This window comes from Phaethon lepturus, unplaced genomic scaffold (genome assembly GCF_000687285.1).
Source record: "Phaethon lepturus isolate BGI_N335 unplaced genomic scaffold, ASM68728v1 scaffold211, whole genome shotgun sequence".
Lineage (NCBI taxonomy): Eukaryota > Metazoa > Chordata > Aves > Phaethontiformes > Phaethontidae > Phaethon > Phaethon lepturus.
The window spans coordinates 69,986-88,967 of record NW_010518274.1 but is presented as its reverse complement, the minus strand read 5'-3'; the positions used below and the strand labels follow the sequence as shown (position 1 = coordinate 88,967).

The 18,982-nt window shown below is 36.0% G+C and overlaps 1 protein-coding gene across 7 annotated transcripts in view; it reads left to right on the top strand.

The window, feature by feature from the left end:
* The first annotated feature begins 9,335 nt into the window (after positions 1-9,335).
* LOC104628147 (sodium channel protein type 2 subunit alpha-like) overlaps positions 9,336-18,982 on the top strand; it is a 51,907-nt gene continuing 42,260 nt past the window's right edge. For 4 of the 7 annotated variants that reach the window (XM_010296646.1, XM_010296642.1, XM_010296644.1 and 1 more), the window contains exons 1-7: positions 9,336-9,608; positions 11,868-11,986; positions 12,369-12,458; positions 13,340-13,468; positions 13,869-13,960; positions 15,056-15,292; positions 18,864-18,927. In XM_010296646.1, coding sequence (XP_010294948.1) covers positions 9,336-9,608; positions 11,868-11,986; positions 12,369-12,458; positions 13,340-13,468; positions 13,869-13,960; positions 15,056-15,292; positions 18,864-18,927 — 1,004 coding nt within the window. Of the gene's footprint in view, positions 9,609-11,867; positions 11,987-12,368; positions 12,459-13,339; positions 13,469-13,868; positions 13,961-14,059; positions 14,152-15,055; positions 15,293-18,863; positions 18,928-18,982 lie in introns of all 7 variants that reach the window. The other 3 variants (XM_010296645.1, XM_010296641.1, XM_010296643.1) reach the window with 1 other exon arrangement.

Sequence of the window (18,982 nt, the reverse complement as noted above, 5' to 3'; positions counted from 1 at the left end):
TTAATTCAGAAAAGAAATGTTGCTTATTGTCTCCAAGTTTCTAATTTCCAAATTAGTTTCTTTGTGAATGTTTGCTCTTGATAACAAAGACTATTTGGGAGACCTTAACAACTTTAAATGTAATTGAAGGTTTTTTTATCTCCTTCATATGTTAATGGAAGTTGCAAGTGGCTTTGGATAAAACTAATTTAACATTAGTCATGCAACATAATGCTGTACACAATTATGCTCATTCTTCTGCTGTGCGAGAAAGCAGAGTAGCTGAGTGCCTTCCAATAAATGGTCCATTACGCAAGGAGGATCTGCATAATCCGTTTTAGATATTATGTTAAAAGCTTTGGTTCTCATATATATGCTAAATCAAATAATAATTCTTGACTTAAGAACTGGGACCAAATTCTGAGTCTTCAGTTTGTTGTAATGCAGAATCTGACCGATAAAAAATGAACTTGTGAATTTGAAAGAAACATTTTTCCAATTTCTAATAGTGCAGTTTCTTTGTAGCTGTATGTGAATACTAAGCTTTTATTCTGTGGATCAGAGTCCTCTTAAGGACCACACAGCTTTGTCAGATCCCACTTGAGAAAAAAACAACTCATTTTTATTTACTTCTTTCCACTTCACAAAAAAAAAAAAAGAAAGATCATTCCTGGAAAAATAGTCTTTTCAAGCAAAAAGTTTGTTTTTTTTTTACTCATTTAAAAAATTGCATTATCCAAGTAAATGTGAAGTAAGCACAAATGCTAGTGATGGTGTCATGACGGCAATCTGTAAGAATTATGTAAATGTCTGGATTTTTTGTAGGCAGAACATTTTAAAGCAATACTTCTGCCTATTGTGGCAATTCTTTTTTTCACAATTTCATTTCAAGGATATGTGCTTTTCTTTTTCAGCTGGCATTCATTCAGTGAAGGTGAAATCTGAGCCAGAGAGTTTCTGAAAATTTAATCTAGAAGTACTGTGGTACTTTCTTCTTTTTTGAAAGTGTTGTTTATTGACTTCTTGGAATCACTGCAGCAGATGTGTAATGTTAGAGAATCTAACTCTGAAAAGTAACTTGCAATGTTGTCATTGCCATTCTTGGTTTTCTTGTGTCTTTGAGGTCTTAATCTGTAAGTGAGACCAGAGTAGTAGTTCTGATTTTTTTTTTCTTTTTATTATTTGAGTTTTGTCTTTTTTAAAACAGTTTTATTCCTTTCTTTAAATTTGAATGCCTAAGGAAACAGGCACCCTCCTGGAGAACTGTTTTCAATTTCCTTTTAAACATCCTGCTAAACCTCCCTGTTCTAAAACTTTTGTCTGTTGTACAAGAATAAAAGGTCGTTTACACTATGTTTTCACTAACTTCTCTTGGTGCAAAAACTTACAGGATTTAAGTGATAAAAGATCAAATCCATACAATTTCTGGATAAAATACATTTTAGATTATCAGTTGGGGAATCTGGCAGTTACATCCTAAAAGCGTTCATATAGCTAAAGGGAGTTTAAGTGGTATATTCAGTTTTGTGACTAAACACAATTGTTAGTTAATAAGTATTCTGTATGAAGAAAATAAATTTATCCTGTATGATGATTGCCCTTCCTTGATACTCTCTTCCAGCTAATGAATACATGGAAACGAAACACTGTGCAATTACCATGATTATTTGAATATACATATAGAGAGTATTGTTTCATAGCTTAACCTCAAAGCAGCTACAGTATGTTATTATGTGGTATCCATGGAGATATTTAATTTTTCTATTCGTCTTTTAAGCATCAAACTAGGGAGTTAGATGCATTCTCATTTAAATCCACCGATAGAAATAGTATTTAAAAGCTTTGACGGTTGTCTTTTTTATGAATTTATACAGAAAAATAATCCAAACTTGTAAAGGTCATAATGTAATTAACTTAATGCCATTATCTTTGGTGTCACAAGAGAAGTGTTTGGAGCAAAGGTCACCCAGCATACATTATCAGTGCTTTGTGTTGGAAACTACATAAAGTCTTATTTTGACATAAACTGGTTTAATGACACATAAAGACAGCAGCAAATTGAAGGAGGAATCTGGAGAACTGAGGAGAAATAAAACACAGCATGTGGATAATGAAACCTTGCAAGACCAAACACCAGGATATGCAAAAGCAAATCTGTACCACAAAGTAACATAAACACACACAAAAAAGTACCATTAAATTTCAGTGGCTGATATAATTTATTTGACTCAAAGAAAAGTTTCACTGAACTTGTATCACCAGATGAAGATTTGAGAGAGAAGAATTTTTACTGTAAATACATGAATGTAGGAAGCACCAGTGGCTTATGGGCTACTGAAGTGAAGAATAGACCTAGTGTAGGAGCAAATCTGATAAAAACTTGTCTTTAGATTGTAAAAGGAATTAACAGGTTGAGGAAGCTTTAAGTTGAGATTATTATCCAGGGACTTGGCTGCATGACTTATTCGGACCAGTAGGTCTTGAAATGTTGAGAAGTATTTCTGTGGTCTGGAAAAATGTCATAGTAGTCAATCATGTGAGTGACAGAAATATCATACTTGCTATAATAAAAATATGCACATCACATTTCTGACAATGTAAATCATGTTTTTCATTGCATTGCCAACAGTAAAAATCCTTCACAGTTTTGTATTTGCTGTCTGTTGGCTCTAGTCAAGATTTTCTGTTTGATACATCAGTGACTGGATTGCTTGTTTCTGAGGACTGAATTTCCTGGATCTGCACTTGAATACATTTTCTGGCATAAACGAAAGAGGCAGATCGGTTTGCCTAAGTGCTTGCAGATTCTAAAAATGGACTTATATTAGAGAAATTTTCTTTTTTAAGATCAGCTGTAGCATCCTCTACCTTTTAAACATTTTTCTTTACTGCGATATGAATAGTTTTCAGATGTCTTCTGAGTATCAGATTAAACTAATACATTGAAATCAGAGGTTACGGAATTGAAAATAGCTAATTTGAAATAACTTCGGAAAAACTACAGGTCATGTAAGGTGAGTTGCATATAAGAAGTTGAATCTCTAGAACTGAATCAGAAATTCAGTCTGTCTTCCATAGGTGTTTGTTTTAGCCTTTAAAATTATTTTCATGAACAAGCTGTAGAGAAAGAAACAACTTATAAATGAAGGACATGGCAAAATCTTTTGTTTAAAATGAGTTGTCCCACTTAATCCTGCTGTATTGCCACAGCATCCTGCCAAGAAGTACCAGGGGTGAAATGTTCCATAGGTCTAATTTATTCAGTCTCAGAGCAATTAATAATTCAGAAATTTTTTAGTTCTTACTGATGTTCAGCATTATATGTGGACAAATAGTGTATGTACTGTTAGCATCTACACAGGAAATTATTTGAGAGGAGAAGGAAGAATACTATATTTTTAATTGTTGATTAGAGCAGATGCTTTGTAGATTAACCAATTTTCCTAAGAACTTTCTGGATTTGTATTATAGCCTGCTTCTTGTTTTGCAAATAGTCACAGAATAGTAATATTGAAGTAGCAGGGATAAAACTAGCTTATTTTCTGTAAAAACTGTAACTCTCTGAAGGCTGCATCATTGAATAATGACAGTATAGTAGTTAATAATGTAAGTTTGAATTTATATAGTAAAATTCAATATCCCTGAAAAAAAACCCCATATTCTTTTATATACACATGTGCACAAAAAAGAGCATAGCAAAGAAAATATATGTAGGTTTGCTTACAACTCATCAAATTTGATAATTTGCCTATTTTAATTTCACTATGCATCTTCACCTGACTGTCATGGTAGTAGCGTATTTTTAATTAATTTTCATACTTCTGAGACTTCTACCGTTATTGAGACTTAGTAATTTCACCTGGCTTCTTTAGTGTGCTGAAAACGATTGAAGTTTTTTCAAATGATAGATTTCATAGTGCTATATTACAGAGAACATTAAAAATAATATTGTAAAAATTCATTGTTATAGATTATAGAGTAGTAAAAGCAGATGTGTTATTTCTAACTCTAAAAAATATGAAGATAAACATATTATGTCTCTATGGGAAACACATTTTCTCAGTACTAAGGGTTTGTTGCTGTATGGTTTGGGTTTAAGCTTGACCGTTATTTTTGCAAATGTTAAAATAAATGTTTTGTAGATTCCTACAATGTTAATTCCACATTAACAATGTGTTCACACTTTTCTTTTTTAGCCCAGTGGGCTCAGGCTCAAAACCTCAAACTTCTACCTCTAAAAGAATATAGGGCTAGATTTATTACAACTTGCAGAATGTATTGGAGCAGCAATCTGTTTACATGTCAAATGTAGAAAATGGAGTAATAAGAAGATGTACTGTTTCTAAAATGACATCAATATGACCCTGACGCTTTTCTTCATATACATATTAAAAATAGATTTTAAAATATCGTTTAAAAATTATTCTTACTAATTCAACCATATCCCAAAAGAATATATTATTGTTTACATTAGTATCATGTTGTTGTTGGCTCATTCCTGCACTCAGGAGTTTTCTTCTAGTGCTGTGCTACTAGATAGTCAGTGGTATGCCACGGTTGTCTGTAATCTTTCGTTTTTAACTTGCTTTTTCTGTCCTGCTTGATGGAGAGAGTCTCCATTCAGGCATATATGGACAATATAGCCATGTTGGATTAGAAGCCTATTTCTTAATAGTAAGCTGAGAAAACAGGGGGTTTTATGTGTTGGGTTTTGGTTCTTACTGTTGGTGGATTTTTTAATCTTGAGGGTTTTTGGGGGGGCATGGAAGATTTCAGAAGGACCTTTGTGGGGTTTTCAGGGGGGAGGGGTGTCAGTTTTAGTTTCTTCAGGATTCACATTCTTTATTGTTTTCTGATTTGATTTGTTACTACCTCTTAGAAGCCGTCAAGATAACGGTTGGACTTGATGATTTTGAAGGTCTTTTCCAGCCTTAGTGATTCTGTGTGATTCTGTGAAGATTGCAGAAAAGAGAGGGAGAACATTTAAGTCATTAAACCAATCCATCCGTCTTTATAGGTTTTTTTTTTTTAGTCCACTTCTTTCTTGGATAAGGTAATTACAATGAGGAGATTATGTAAGTGGTATCAGTTTGCTCCACACTGCTACAGAGTTTATATATTTGCAGAAATTTTAAAAAGTTATGACAAGAAAATATGGTCGCTGAACTGTAATTCAAGATGTCTTTAATAGGTGTGGGGTTTTTTCCCAAGCATGGGTTGTGATTAGGCTGCTAGGGTAAATAGTTAATAGAAGAGATTCCTGTTCTGTATAGGAAAATAATCTTTTTCTGGTTTATGTTAACACAGAGATGGGCTGCAGTTGTTGGCTATGGTGTCTCTGGAGAGAAATACTGGAGTTCATCTCAGCCCTAAGGACAGCATTTAAGCCTTGCTGAATAAACCAGTGGAATATGAACATGCAAGCAGAAAGATTGGTTTTAATTCTGACAATATCTGTAACAACTCAGAAAAACTGCCATAAGGCCATAGTGGCATTTGGTAAAATGAACAGTCATGAACTTTTAGTTTTATATATTATAGACTTCCAAAGAGTAAATTTAGCCTAAATGCATAGACAGACATAACAGGGAGTAACATTTTTCAAGTACATGTTTGATAACAAGTAGTTTCTGTAGGCATTGCATTCATCACCTTCTGAGTCTACATTCATAAAGTTGACTAGAAAATTCTTTTAAAGTTTTGTAAAGTCTTTCTGCAAGTAATGAGAACACCATCAAAAGAGGAGCTGGATGTTATTTGTCTTACTCTCCAAGAATGTCTCCCCTTTCTTTTTGATGACTTGTTTGTTTCTGCCTGTTTTGTTTCTGTTGACAGTTGTCAGAGCACAAAGTTGCGTAAGTATTGCTTAGACTGCCAAATATTCCCCTACTTGTCTGTAGGCATGGTGGACTGGTCAGTGGTGTGTAGATGTGCTGAAAAACCTGTGTCAGCTTTACCCCATAAAGGGCTGCATGACTGTAACAGGGCAGCACTGTGTGTACAGTTCCGGTTTTATCCGTATTATTTGGTTTTAAGATAGAAGTTGTTCTAATGGCTGTAGATCTTGCTCTCTCGTTTCTTCAGCCTCTAAAGAGTTTGTGCAACGATCTGACCATTTTAGATAATAACTTGGTGTGTTGAGACTGGTTACATATAGCTGCATTTATATTAACTGTCGTTTGCATCACTCAATACAGAAAAGTCAAATTTTATATAAGCGCATTCCTCAGAATCTGTTACAACACATACAGTATTGGTTAATATACCACACGGGGATGAGGTTTTGGGGGGAAACTTACTATTTATCTTAATACTGCTACCACCTTGGTGTAGGAAAAAGCCCCTGCTAATAAGAATTTTCCTTGACTTAAATTTAAATAGACGTGGCTGCTTGCACTAAGGAAATAGTTGTGAATTTTCAGCTTACAATTAAGAAGCAGATAATGTCCCTCCATTTTTATTTCTGAAGAACAGAGTTGTACGCTAAATAAATGACCTAAAGGGTACCAAATAATACTTGCATTACTTACTTGGGTAAAAATGGAGCTTATGGAAAAAAATCCTGGTGTCCTGGTATCCTTCCTGTGAGACAGATCTCTCTCCCTTTTTTGCTAGTGCATGTTCTTTGGATACTTAGAGCCACAGATGTCATCCAGCTTCTGAAGGAAAAGTACCTTTTGAGACATATCTGGTTTTCAGTCCAAGTGTGGGCTGAACTGGGCACTTTCAGGCTTTTTGTTCCAGAGAAAGACTATTTCTGTGTTTTCCTAAAGTGTTTTGTGGCTGATGTGAAAAGGGTCTGATTTCCATAGCTATTTATTAGGAAATTTCTCATCTCTTTACGAGCCTGTGCAAAGACTTTTTTTGTGTCTTTTATCGTGGTAAAGAGTATTTTCTAAGGACTCAGAAACTGTTGTAGCTCAGCTGAAAAAGCAGGGATTTGAAGTCTGTGCATACCCTTGGCTGGCTAATTTTGAGGAAGAGATGGCTTGTGTAATGTTTGGCTGCATGTCCGTAAGAATTTAGCTTCTGCTGGGAAATTGTTAAAAAATATAAAATTTCCTCCACTAGCGTTAAGTTGACCTTAAAGTTGCCTAAAAGTTTACCTAGGAGAGAAAGATTTCTGGGGTTCATGGTGTCATTGTGTTAATTGACTTTGGAGCTGTTACACTTCATGCAAAAGTATGTCATCAGAAAAAGAAGTTATGTCTTTAGCAAGCTCTCACCTCCTGGGTGGAACAGGCTCGGTCTGTGACAGTTTTGGTGATAGAAGCCTGTAGCAAACGGAGCAACTCATCTAAATCTTCGTCAAGTTTTTTCCTCTTGGGAATTAGGCCTCACAGCCCCCTGACCAGTATTCGCAGTATGTCTGTACTGGGTGTCTGTGGCAGCACGCGGGCTGCAGGGGCAGCCGCTGTGAGGAGAAGCTGGGGCTGCCCCGTGCCGGACACCTGTGCTGGACACAGCCGGTTCAAGCCGGCTCCAATGGAGGGCACAGCTGAGCCCCTCAGCCAAGATGATGGCACCTGTGGGAAAACACATCCAAAAAAGGGCAAAACACCACATGTCGGTGTGAGGAAAAAAGTGTAAGAATCAGCCCTGTGAGCACTAAGGTCAGTGAAGAAGCAGGGGCAGGAGGGGGTCCAGGTGCTGGAACAAATTCCCCTGAAGCGGTGGGACAGGCTGTGGTGAAGCGGCCTGTGGAGGAGCATGCCAGAGCTGATGTCCACGCTGCATCCTGTGGAGGACACTGTGCTGAAGCAGGTGGATATTCCTTGAAGGAACTGTGGCATGCAGAGAGCCCACACTGGCACAGTCTTATCCTGAAGGCCTGCAGCCTGTGGGAAGGACCCCCTGAGGCAGGGGAAAACTGTGAGGAGGAAGGAGCGTCAGAGGGGAACTGCAGTGGTCTGCCCCAGACCCCCATTCCCCATCCTCCCTGTGCCGCTGGGAGAGGGAGGAAGTATAGGAGTTGAGAATGAAGGAGTGAAGTTGAGCCTGGAAAAAAGGGGCAAGGCAGGGGGAAGTTCTTTTAGGTTTTGTCTTTGTTTCTCACCATCCAAATCTATTTTAATTGGCAACAAATTTATTTTCCCCAAGTTGAGTCCGTTTTGCCCATGACAGTAATGGGTAAGTGATCTCCCTGTCTTTATCTCAATGCATATGCTTTTTCACTTTATTCTCCCCCACACCATTTCCTTTTGAGGAGTGGGAGTGAGAGAGCAGCTGGCTGGGAGTCTGGCAGCCGGCCAAGGTCAATCCACCACAATGTTGTGCTGACAAGGTTTACAACACTTGCCAATGTCAGCAAGCAGGACTGGATTCCATTTTGTCTCTGTTCATAAAATTGGTTTATTCTGAAGATACTGCGGCCATGGGTGTTAACTGTGCTTTCACTGTAGAATACAGAAACCTAGAAAGAAGTGATCTATTGAAAACTTATTGTTTGTTGTAATTTAATCAATTTATTAGTTTTTAGGCCTTTTGAAAATATATGTGGCCTCAGAGAGAACACTGTAACTTTATGGAGAGTATGTCGTGTTTTCTGTGTAAATCTAAAACCCGTAATACATCATAACTTCCTGAATTATGGTGGTGTTATCACCACCTAAGTTACAATTAAAAATCAGAAAGATGCATGTCAGGAATCCCAAAAAGGGAAAGACTAAACTTCACTGCAATTGCTTTCTGCTTGTGCATGTTGCTTTACATATAGAATGCATTTATGTAGCACCTGTCTAATAGTATAATATAAACATTGGTTTAGCAAGCATAGTAGAACCCACCAGATGGAGTAGTGTTACCATCAGAAATGAAGAGAGTAATAGAAAGGGCATGTTTTTTCCTTCTACTTTTATAATGTAAGTTGCAAGGTTTTTTAAGGTACTGTGCCAACTTGATATAAAAATCCATTGACTGCAGTACGTAGCTGTGTTAACACATTTCTTAGCTTTTCACAATAAGGTATGTTTTAACTTAGTGTTTAGGCTAGGGAAAATTAGTATGTTTTTCCTTTTTTCTTGTTGTGAGGTTTGTATGTAGCTGAGTTGACAAACTGTATACAAAGTTGCTAATTTTTTTTCTTTACTTCATAACTTGTGTCTGTTCACTACCTCATTACTTTAGGAAAGTCGAGGTAGCTAATTTTCTATTAAGTATCTGACAATTAATTCAACTACTTCTTGCTACAGTGCTTTAGAATTAGAAAAGAGGCAGGTGATGACTATGCCAAAAGTTTTTATATGAGGATTTTTGTTGTTTGTTGCCTGCTATTTTCTGTTTCTTGTTCTCTCATGTTCTCCTAGGATCTTCTTGCGCAAGAGCCTAAAAGCATTTAAAGTTTGCAGAATGAAAAGATGGCACAGCCAATGCTGGTACCACCAGGATCTGGCAGCTTCTCCTATTTCACCAAAGAATCTCTTGCAGCTATTGAAAAACGTATTGCTGATGAAACATCTCGTCGCAACAAAGATGAGTATAAAGATGATGGTGGTCATGAAGAAAATCACCCAAAGCCAAGTAATGACTTGGAGGCAGGAAAGACACTGCCATTTATTTATGGTGATATTCCTCCAGGGATGGTGTCTGAGCCCCTGGAGGACCTGGATCCATATTATATCAATAAAAAAGTAAGTGTTTTATATTCAGAGTGTAATTAGAACACTCCTGTGGAACTGTAAAGTGATAAATGCTCTGGTGTGGAGGTAGTCAGAAGCCCTGGCTGAAAATATTATGCAGTATGTGATACCATGTTCATTATTTTGAATACACTATAAATATGACTGTAACTCTTTAAGTTGCCTTTTTTTAGAAAGAGCTTTTCTTTGAATGTCTAAGGTTTCCTTATGATGATATTTTGAGTTAGTGGATTTTGCATTAGATTTCCTTTAATCTCTTCAAATCTGACTGAATTTTGAAGCATTTGAAAACTCTCTGTCTGGCTACTCCTGTTCCTGGGTTTTCTAAGAATCATAGGCAGTACCTGAGATCTAGTTCTGTAGGGTAGTCTTTGGACAAAGTGCTTGTTCAGTCATCTGCCAAAACAATCAACTGTCAAACATTCCGTTTGTTTGTTTTACATAAAAGTAAAATGCTAAACACTATTTGACTAGGAAGAGACATAAGTTAAAAAAAAAATTATTATCACATATTGCCAGCTTTATGGGATGTGATTTCTGTGGATTGGTAACAATTTGTGTCACTCACATGTGTGTTTGTTTTGCTGGAGTTTGCTTCAGGACCACTGCAACTCTTCTGAGTCTCATGAGGGGGATTTGATTTTTCTGGCCAGTTACATTTTTCAATGATTTCGATACCAATTCCCCAGCAAGTAATCCGTTCCCGTACTGTCCCATGAGGAACATGAAGACAGTACACTGGTACGACAATCTGAGGTGGTTATATGCCCTCAATAATAGTATGTTACAGAGCAAGGAAGTTCTTGAACGTCTCCGCATCATTCCTTGTAGAATCACTTTACATCTGCATGGATGCAAAGTTTTCACAGAAATTTTATATAAATGCTGTGGTTTTGTTTAATGTAAAAGAGGATTTGTGGCTCAATACCAGTTCAGCAAAATAGTATAAAAATAACATTAATGTCAATAGCCCCACATTCACTTCTAATGTGGGACTGAGTGTAAAGACTAAAACTGTGTACTTTGTACACTGTATTGAAACACAGTGAGGTTCTATATTGGGTCTACGTTACAGACCCAATATAGACCTGAAGACAAATTTTGAATTTATATATATGTACTGTAATGCCACTTGGTTTCTTTTGTAGATATAATGATAACAAAAGGATATAATGATAACAAAAGGAGAAAAGAGCAAGGATGATGACTTTGGCAAGTATAGATGAAGAAAAGATGTTTTTATGTAGGCATGAGGTGGGGAGCAATGTTCATAATGAAAGGGAAATTGAGGTTACATTAAAAAGGCAGTACAAGATAAGCAGTGAGTGGTTATTTTATTGTGTAAATCAATAAAATGCTTCTTGAATTAAAAACGTAGAACAGTTTCTTGAAATGACATACTGGATAATCAACAGATTAGTACCTTGCATATAAGTGAGTGACCTAAGAGCTATATTATTTCTGTAAGAAGCAACTAAGTTAAAGCAGTGTTTTTTTTCTGGTACAGAATGTTGAAGACTAACAATCAGATGTAAGTTTTTTTAATTTTTGATTGTTGCAACTTTATGAATGCTACTGTCAAATAATCTATTTCTTTTATGACAGAGTATCATCAGAAAACAGAAAGATTTAATGTTAAAACCTGCTTATTTCTGGATATTAACCTTTTGGGAGAATAATCATAAGTAGTAGTTTGAATTAAGATTTCATTAGATGACATTTTCCTTGTGTCTCCTAGTCAAAATCAAAAATGGTTGCATAAATGGTACTAGCGATGACTGCACAGGCAATAAAGGGAATAAAGCCTTTAAAAGCCAAGGATGCCTTACCTCAGAAGCAGTTTAAAGTGTTGAAATGGTTAAATAGTTGCTTGTAAGTGTCCAGAAATGTTTAATTAGGTGCTTTGTTTTGCATTGCCAGCTTTGATCTGAAGTGCAAGTAGTATAGCTGGATTAGTTTTTAATGTTAAAAATTACAAATTTTTAATTGTATTATTAATGTAATTATTTAATCCTGGAAAATGCTGAAAGGCAGATTTTGTTCAAGAGTGCAGAGACAAAGAATGTGTGGTGCTCAGTTTTCATTGCTCATGAAAATTTAGAATCTGATATTTGCTTATGTAATTCTAGTGAAAATAAATTTGGCTACTTACATCTGTGTAAGTGCAGCCTCTATTTATGGCAAAGTTGTTAACATGTATCCTTAATTTCCTGTTTCCTTTCCCCCACCCCTTTTTGTTTTTTTTAAAAGACATTTATAGTATTGAATAAAGGGAAGACAATCTTCAGGTTCAGTGCCACACCTGCCTTGTACCTTTTCTCTCCTTTCAATATTATTAGAAGAATAGCTATTAAGATTTTGGTTCATTCATATCCTTTTCAAGGAGTTTGTTAAAAATTATTACTGGTCTTTTTAAATATTTAATCACACTGTCTTTTTTTGTTTAGTGTTTAAATGTGTTCCTGCCCTTTATTCTTTTCCTCAAAATGAATCAGAGCTAAGATTTGTCACTTTAAACTTCTGGTTAAATTCAGAGGAAGAGATGCATAGCATGTATACCTAGATTACAGAGTCAGTGGTATAGACATCATTATTGTAAAATATCTTTGCATTATTTGTGACATTACTAGTGATAGGAAACTGATTGGTATCAGGTATGTTGTCAGTATTCTATAGCCTGGTCAATTCCTCATGTTTTGTGTGATGCAAATTCAGCATTAAAAAAGAGTTTGTTCCTTAACTTCATTCAACATTGTTCAGCATGCTCATTATGCTCACTATTTTGACAAACTGTGTATTTATGACATGGCGTAACCTTCCAGACTGGACAAAGAATGTAGAGTAAGTATACTTAAATTAGCTAATAAATTTTTAAGTGGTTTAAAAATGAAAAGCTAAATTAAGAACTAGACCATGTAGTTTTACTTACCCTTGTGTGCAATACCTGTATTCTCCTTTTTCGAGCCTGGAGTTTGATCCTAACTGCAACTCAAAGCAGCATAGACCTCCAAGCTCTAGAAATGAAAGAAACTGTGATACTGTTAACCTTTTTCTCTGAACAAAACTCTTATTAATACTTTTGTTCAGAATGTTTGTACAAGTAATGTTTTTATGCATTCTCCCTCTTGAGTTGTTCCTTTAGCATTTTTATTAAAAAAAAAAAAGAAGAAAAAAAGAAAAAAAAAAAGAAAATAGACATTCAACCTGAAACTACTGCTTTGGAGTGTGGAAGATGCTTTCTATAGCTCCTATGAAGCACCTTCATTTTGTGTAGCATCTAAAAATGGGACACACATCCTCATTAAAGAAAACACCTCTGATGAGGATTATTGTTTAACATTCTAAAGTCTGCCTGCTTAGCCATCAAGTAACTTGAGTAAACACTAGGTTTCACCTACCCATGGATTTTATTTCTGTCATGGCGATCATGATGAAATTTTTATTTGAACTAAAATATTTGCTTCATGTTAGTCATGATTATTATTATTTGGGCTGAATTTTCAAAATCTTATATGCCATAAACTGAAAAAATATGTTTCAAATAAATAAATCCAATTATCTTGCAGAAGAATAGTGGGAAAGTAGTCAGAGTTTATGTGAGTTTGTAACTGCTATTACAATGCATGTACTAACCACTGTTTTTGAGGGATTTTTCCTTTATGCCTGTGATGTTGCATCACTGAATGACAATCTTTAACTTTTGCTTGGATGTTTTCTCATAGGTACACTTTCACTGGAATTTATACTTTTGAATTTCTGGTAAAAATCCTTGCAAGAGGCTTCTGTATAAATGATTTTACTTGCCTTCGTGACCCCTGGAACTGGCTTGATTTTGTTGTCATTTCCTTTGCGTAAGTATACAATTTTTTAAAGTAGAATATCAGTTAGCACTTCTTTTGAACCTGTAATTATTTGTTTGTGTTATCTTAGCTCATTTTAAATGAATTGTAGTTGAATTGTGTTTCAGCTTTTTCCAGTTTAATATTTTACACTAATGTAGCACACGGCAGAATTAGTGGAATATCCCACAGTACAAAAGAGAAGTTGCCACTGAACAATCAATCTTTAATGGTATTTAAATAATAAAATCAAGGAAATCAATTTCATTTTTAATTTACATTACATGGAAATACTTAGGGTTGTGTCTCTTAGGGAAAACTTATTTGAAGTGGGAAAATATGAATATTACAGGTCCAGGTAAGTAGTATACACTCTACCTTAATTCTGAATAACTGTGATTTAATCCTACAGGTATATAACAGAATTTGTAAACCTAGGCAATGTTTCAGCTCTTCGAACTTTCAGAGTATTGAGAGCTTTGAAAACTATTTCTGTAATCCCAGGTAAGAAGTAACTGTGTAAAATGGTAGGCCCTCTACATCACCTCTGTTTAATTTTGTGTGTGCTGTCGTTGTGTTTGTGTGTGGAATCCCTCACTACAGATATGTGACAGAGTTTGTGGACCTGGGCAATGTCTCAGCGTTGAGAACATTCAGAGTTCTCCGAGCTTTGAAAACAATATCAGTCATTCCAGGTGAGAGCGAGGTTAAACACTGAGGCTGACAGAAATTCCACAGAAGCTGAACTCATACTTTTAACAGAAGCATCCAAGTTTTAGTCATGAAAATTCATGATGAAATTCAATTTCATTCCCTTTTCTAATTCTGTAAAACACTAGCCTCAGAGTTTAATACATTCTTGCATGATAGATTGAATTACATAGCCTATGTATGTTACCATTTCATGATGTCAAATTTTCTCTCCCACATGAAGGATCAAAATTAATTCTTTTCATTTTTATCTTACTAATGTGAATGTTACTATTTATTGAATACATTTGGGATAGAAAATTTCAGTCTGTTGTAAATGTTGAATCCCTGACAAAGACAAAGGAATAAGATAATGAAGGGTAGCATGGGAATTGCATGATGTATTTATTACCTTAAGATGCCTATCTTTGCCAAATGGCACCTCCAGTTGAAGAGGATGCAATAGAATGCAATCATTAAAATTTCTACTACAATGCAATTGTGTTCTGGTTTTGTTTGCTATTATAGAACCAGTATATGTATATTGGAATAGAACACTGGCAAAGGTTTGGAGCAAGAGGCATCAAGAAGAAAACAGAATGAACAATTTTCTTTACATGTAGTTTACATGTATAGAGAGCATGAATAAAAAGTTGCTTCTTCATTTGAAGAACAGGTGCTTTGGAATGTGTACTGTTCGTCCCCATTTATATTTTCAAATGAATTTGTCAAGAATGATGAGACTTATTGGTACCATTTTCCTATTTCCTTAAAATATTTCCTTAAATATTTTAACACTATTTTTGTAAAGCTGTGCATGATATTTAATAATGTGTTGGAGTAGTCCACATTGCATTTTATCTTAGGTAAATTTTTAATATTATAATAAAAATCTGCCTCTGTTTGCAGGCTTGAAGACTATTGTTGGAGCCTTAATTCAGTCTGTGAAGAAGCTCTCAGATGTAATGATTTTGACTGTGTTTTGCCTGAGTGTATTTGCACTAATAGGACTGCAGCTGTTCATGGGCAATTTGAAGAATAAATGCTTGTTATGGCCATCAGAAAATTCAACGTCTTTTGAAAAATACCTAGCTCCGTACTTTAATGGTACAGTGTTTGATTGGACGGCGTACATCGAGAATGAAAGTAAGAAATACTGTTGTAATTTGCTAACATTTTTGTGTATAAACACACACACAAGATACTGTTTCATACTATAAGCTAAAGATAAAAATCAAATAAATACAATGACAAGGGAGTAGGGATTTTTATGTATTGGATCCCAAACTCATGCTGACATGATTGTTCTTTCCATTAACTGCACTTAAAAATGTATTTATAGGTTAGGTTGGTTTTAGAATCACAGAATTATGTAGGTTGGACAGGATCTCCACAGTCATCCAGACAAACTGCTACTCAGCTGTAGGTCCAGTTAGAGCAGACTGCTCAGTGCCATGTCCAGTCAAGTTTTTAATATCCCCAAGGACTGAGATACCACAACCTCTCTCGGCAGCCTATTTCAGTGTTTGGCCAGTCTTATGGTAACTTTTTTTAATATCAATTCAGAATTTCCCATGCTCAAACTATTGCTAGTTGCCTCTTACTCTTCCAGTGTGCACCTCTGAGAAGAGTCAGGCATCTTCATTACAGTCTTTCATGTGATACTTGTAGGTACACACCTTAGCCTTCTCAAGTCTGAACAAAACCAATTCTCTTAGCCTCTCCTTGTATCTTTAGGTTATAAATAAGACAGAGAAGCACTAGATAAATATCAAATATTTCCTAGTTAAGATGTACTTTTATTGTTAGGTAAAGGTAAGAAACCAACTGCCGACTGTGAAATAAAGAACTCACTAGGCAAGTAGAGATTCTGGTGGGGAAAGAGATGGTATTTGTCTGTAGCAGCTGTTGTTGTTACTAAGGGGGCTGACAAAGACATCTTTATCCAGATGTTTTTCAACAGTCTTAATCTCTGTAGGCTGAAGTGGTAACATTCAGACTGGTTCAGAAACACACAGATCTTTTTTTTTTTGGGGGTGTCATTTTAAGAGATAGCACCAGTAAAGTTGTAGTTTTAATTGCCAAAAATTTTATTCATTTTGATGTTTGTATTTGTGCTGGAAGTGAGTTTACAGGGTATTGCTCAGTAGCTAACTGTAGAAGTAGTGTATTTAAGTAAGAAGAAATTTATAAAATAGTGGATGCTAGTTTTCCTCCTCACTGACCCAAAAGTAGAAGAAAAGAAGCTTGTTATAGACTGAGTTTTGATGAGTCATTTCCTTCCTTACTTAAAAATGGACATTGAAGTTCTCTGCTATTTTCTGTATTTTCAGATTTTTTTTTCCATACTTCTGAATTGTTAAAGCTCTGTAAGTTCTGTGACTGTATTTACATTTTATGTGCCATCTATCACTTTACCTAGTTTATTTGCCTCAGAAGGGATGCAATAATGGAGTGGTGGTGGTGGTATTTATCAGCTTTGTGAGGAATTTTGGCTGATAGCTCATATGCTGGAAAACACTTGTGAATTCTCTCTTCAAGTACAGTATATAGATTCTCTGTTTCCATTTCCTACTAAGTAGCAATCTAAAACTAAAAGGCAGAACTATAAAATATTCCAGAATGTCAATTGGTTCCTGTGCTACAACCATTGACTTTTCTGGGAGTCTCTACAGCGTGCTGGTGCAGGCAGGACAGTTCCGTCTAGTTGTTTGTACTCCTTTCCCATGTAACCTCAATCATTTGTATGTGTCAGTTTTATTATAACTTCACTGGGCTCAGTTGTGAGTCCTCCCCCATATGACATTTCTTTCAGCATATCATATGCTAGTCAGCTGTGACTAAGTGTGATACCCTCTCGTGGCTTTTCTTAACATCTGTGCATTTTCATTTATTAAGGAACAAGGCCAGATTCACTATTTGAAAAGATATGCACAGGTCTTGGATCCACATGTCAAAGTATTGACACCTGGCATTTAGATCATTTTCTTAACATGTAGAGTTTGGGCCAGCTTTAAAGATACTATGGAAGCAATAGGGTTATAATTTTTCTAACATTGTATAAGTACCGTTCTTGAATGGTAGTATTTTGGCATCACTAGATTTAAGTGTTTGGTTTAGAATTCTCCTGTCTTCATATATTCTTCATCCTATGGGCTGTTTCTGACTATTTAAATACTACAGTAGTCTTTTACCCTGTGAAACCAGAGTCATTTGTCAGCTTGAAAGGTACATTGAGGATATTAGTTGAGGATGACAGAAGATTAGTTTAGTTGGGATAAGAGTTTTTTCCAGATTTCTGTCTTTTTCCAGATCTCAGTGCCTGGCTAACCTCATGGTGAAAAATTTCTCCTTATATCAGGTTGGAACCTCTCTTGTTTCAAATTATGCCCATTGTCTGCCATTCTGCTTCCACACCAGTGGGAGGAACCTGTCTCTGTCCCCTTGATAACCTTGTAGTTGCTGGATGCTTTCTACCAACTCCCCCCATAAGCCTTCCCTTCTCCAGGCTGAACAAGGTTAGGTCCCTCAGCCTGTCCTCACAGGATGAATGCTCCAGCCCCTTCATCATCTTGGTGACCCTCTGAACTTGCTCCACTTTATCAATGTCTGTCTTGCATTGAGGGAGCCAAACTTGGACACAATATTCCAGGTAGACTCTAGTGATTGCTGAGCTGAGGGGGATGGTGACTTCCCTCGCCCTGCTAGCTGTACTTCTGTTCATGCAGCCCAGGAGGCTGTTGCCTTTCTTGGCTGCCAGGGCACACTGCTGGCTCACTTTCACCTTGCTGCCTGTCCACCAAGACTCCCAGCGCCTTTGCTGTAGAGCTGCTCCCCAGCCGGTCAGCTCTCGGGCAGCCTGTATCATTGCAAGGCGTTCTTCCTTCCCAGGTACACAACTCTGCATTTGTATCTGCCGAATTTTATGTGTCTCCTGTCAGCCCATTCTTCCAACCTGCCTAGGTCCCTCTAAATGGGGTCTGCCCTCAGTCCTATCAACTTCTTCTCCAATTTGTTATCATCTTTCTATCCATATTCTTTTTTCTTTTTCTTTTTTTTTTTTTTAAGGACAGCACAGTTGTTAATAATTAATAACAAAATATATTCCTTTATTTCTGAAGGCTATGACCTTACAATTAAAGGAGAAAAATCTGTAAAGTTGTTTATAGTACAGCAGCTGTTATAACATTGTCATTGGAACATCCCGCTTCCTTTTAAATGCTACCTTCATATATTCAGTCACAGGATGTGCTCGTTAATGTTGCTCTGACTTCCAAACTCTTAGCCAGACATTGTAAATAGTTCCATTTTAAATGGATAGGCATTAATTGTCTGATTACAATCGATGTACTGAATAAGAGAAGGAGTTTTAAGCTTTGTGCTTTCTTTCTGTCATTTATTGAACATCAGATTTTAGAAGAATATTCAGTGTTTGCTATGACTCAAGAAGAGAATATGAAACTTGTGCTGTTCTACTTATTGTTCTAGGATTTTATTTGTACATTGTGTTTCTATTTTATTCTTTAATTTTGCAACTTTACTTACCAGTATGGATGTGCCAGTATTTGAACCCATTGTTGGAAAAACATGAATGGGTGATTATGAACATTCAAACCATGATAACTTGAACATATGTTTATCCTTGCAAAAAAAACCAAAAAAACCTCACCAAACCTCCTTCTGTTTATAATCATGTGACTTCCTATTTTTTCTTTAGGTAATTTCTATCGCGTAGAAGGACAAAAGGATTATCTGCTTTGTGGGAATAGCTCAGATGCAGGGTAAGGTACACTGAAAATTATATTACTACCTGTCTAAACAAAATGTAGAAAATAT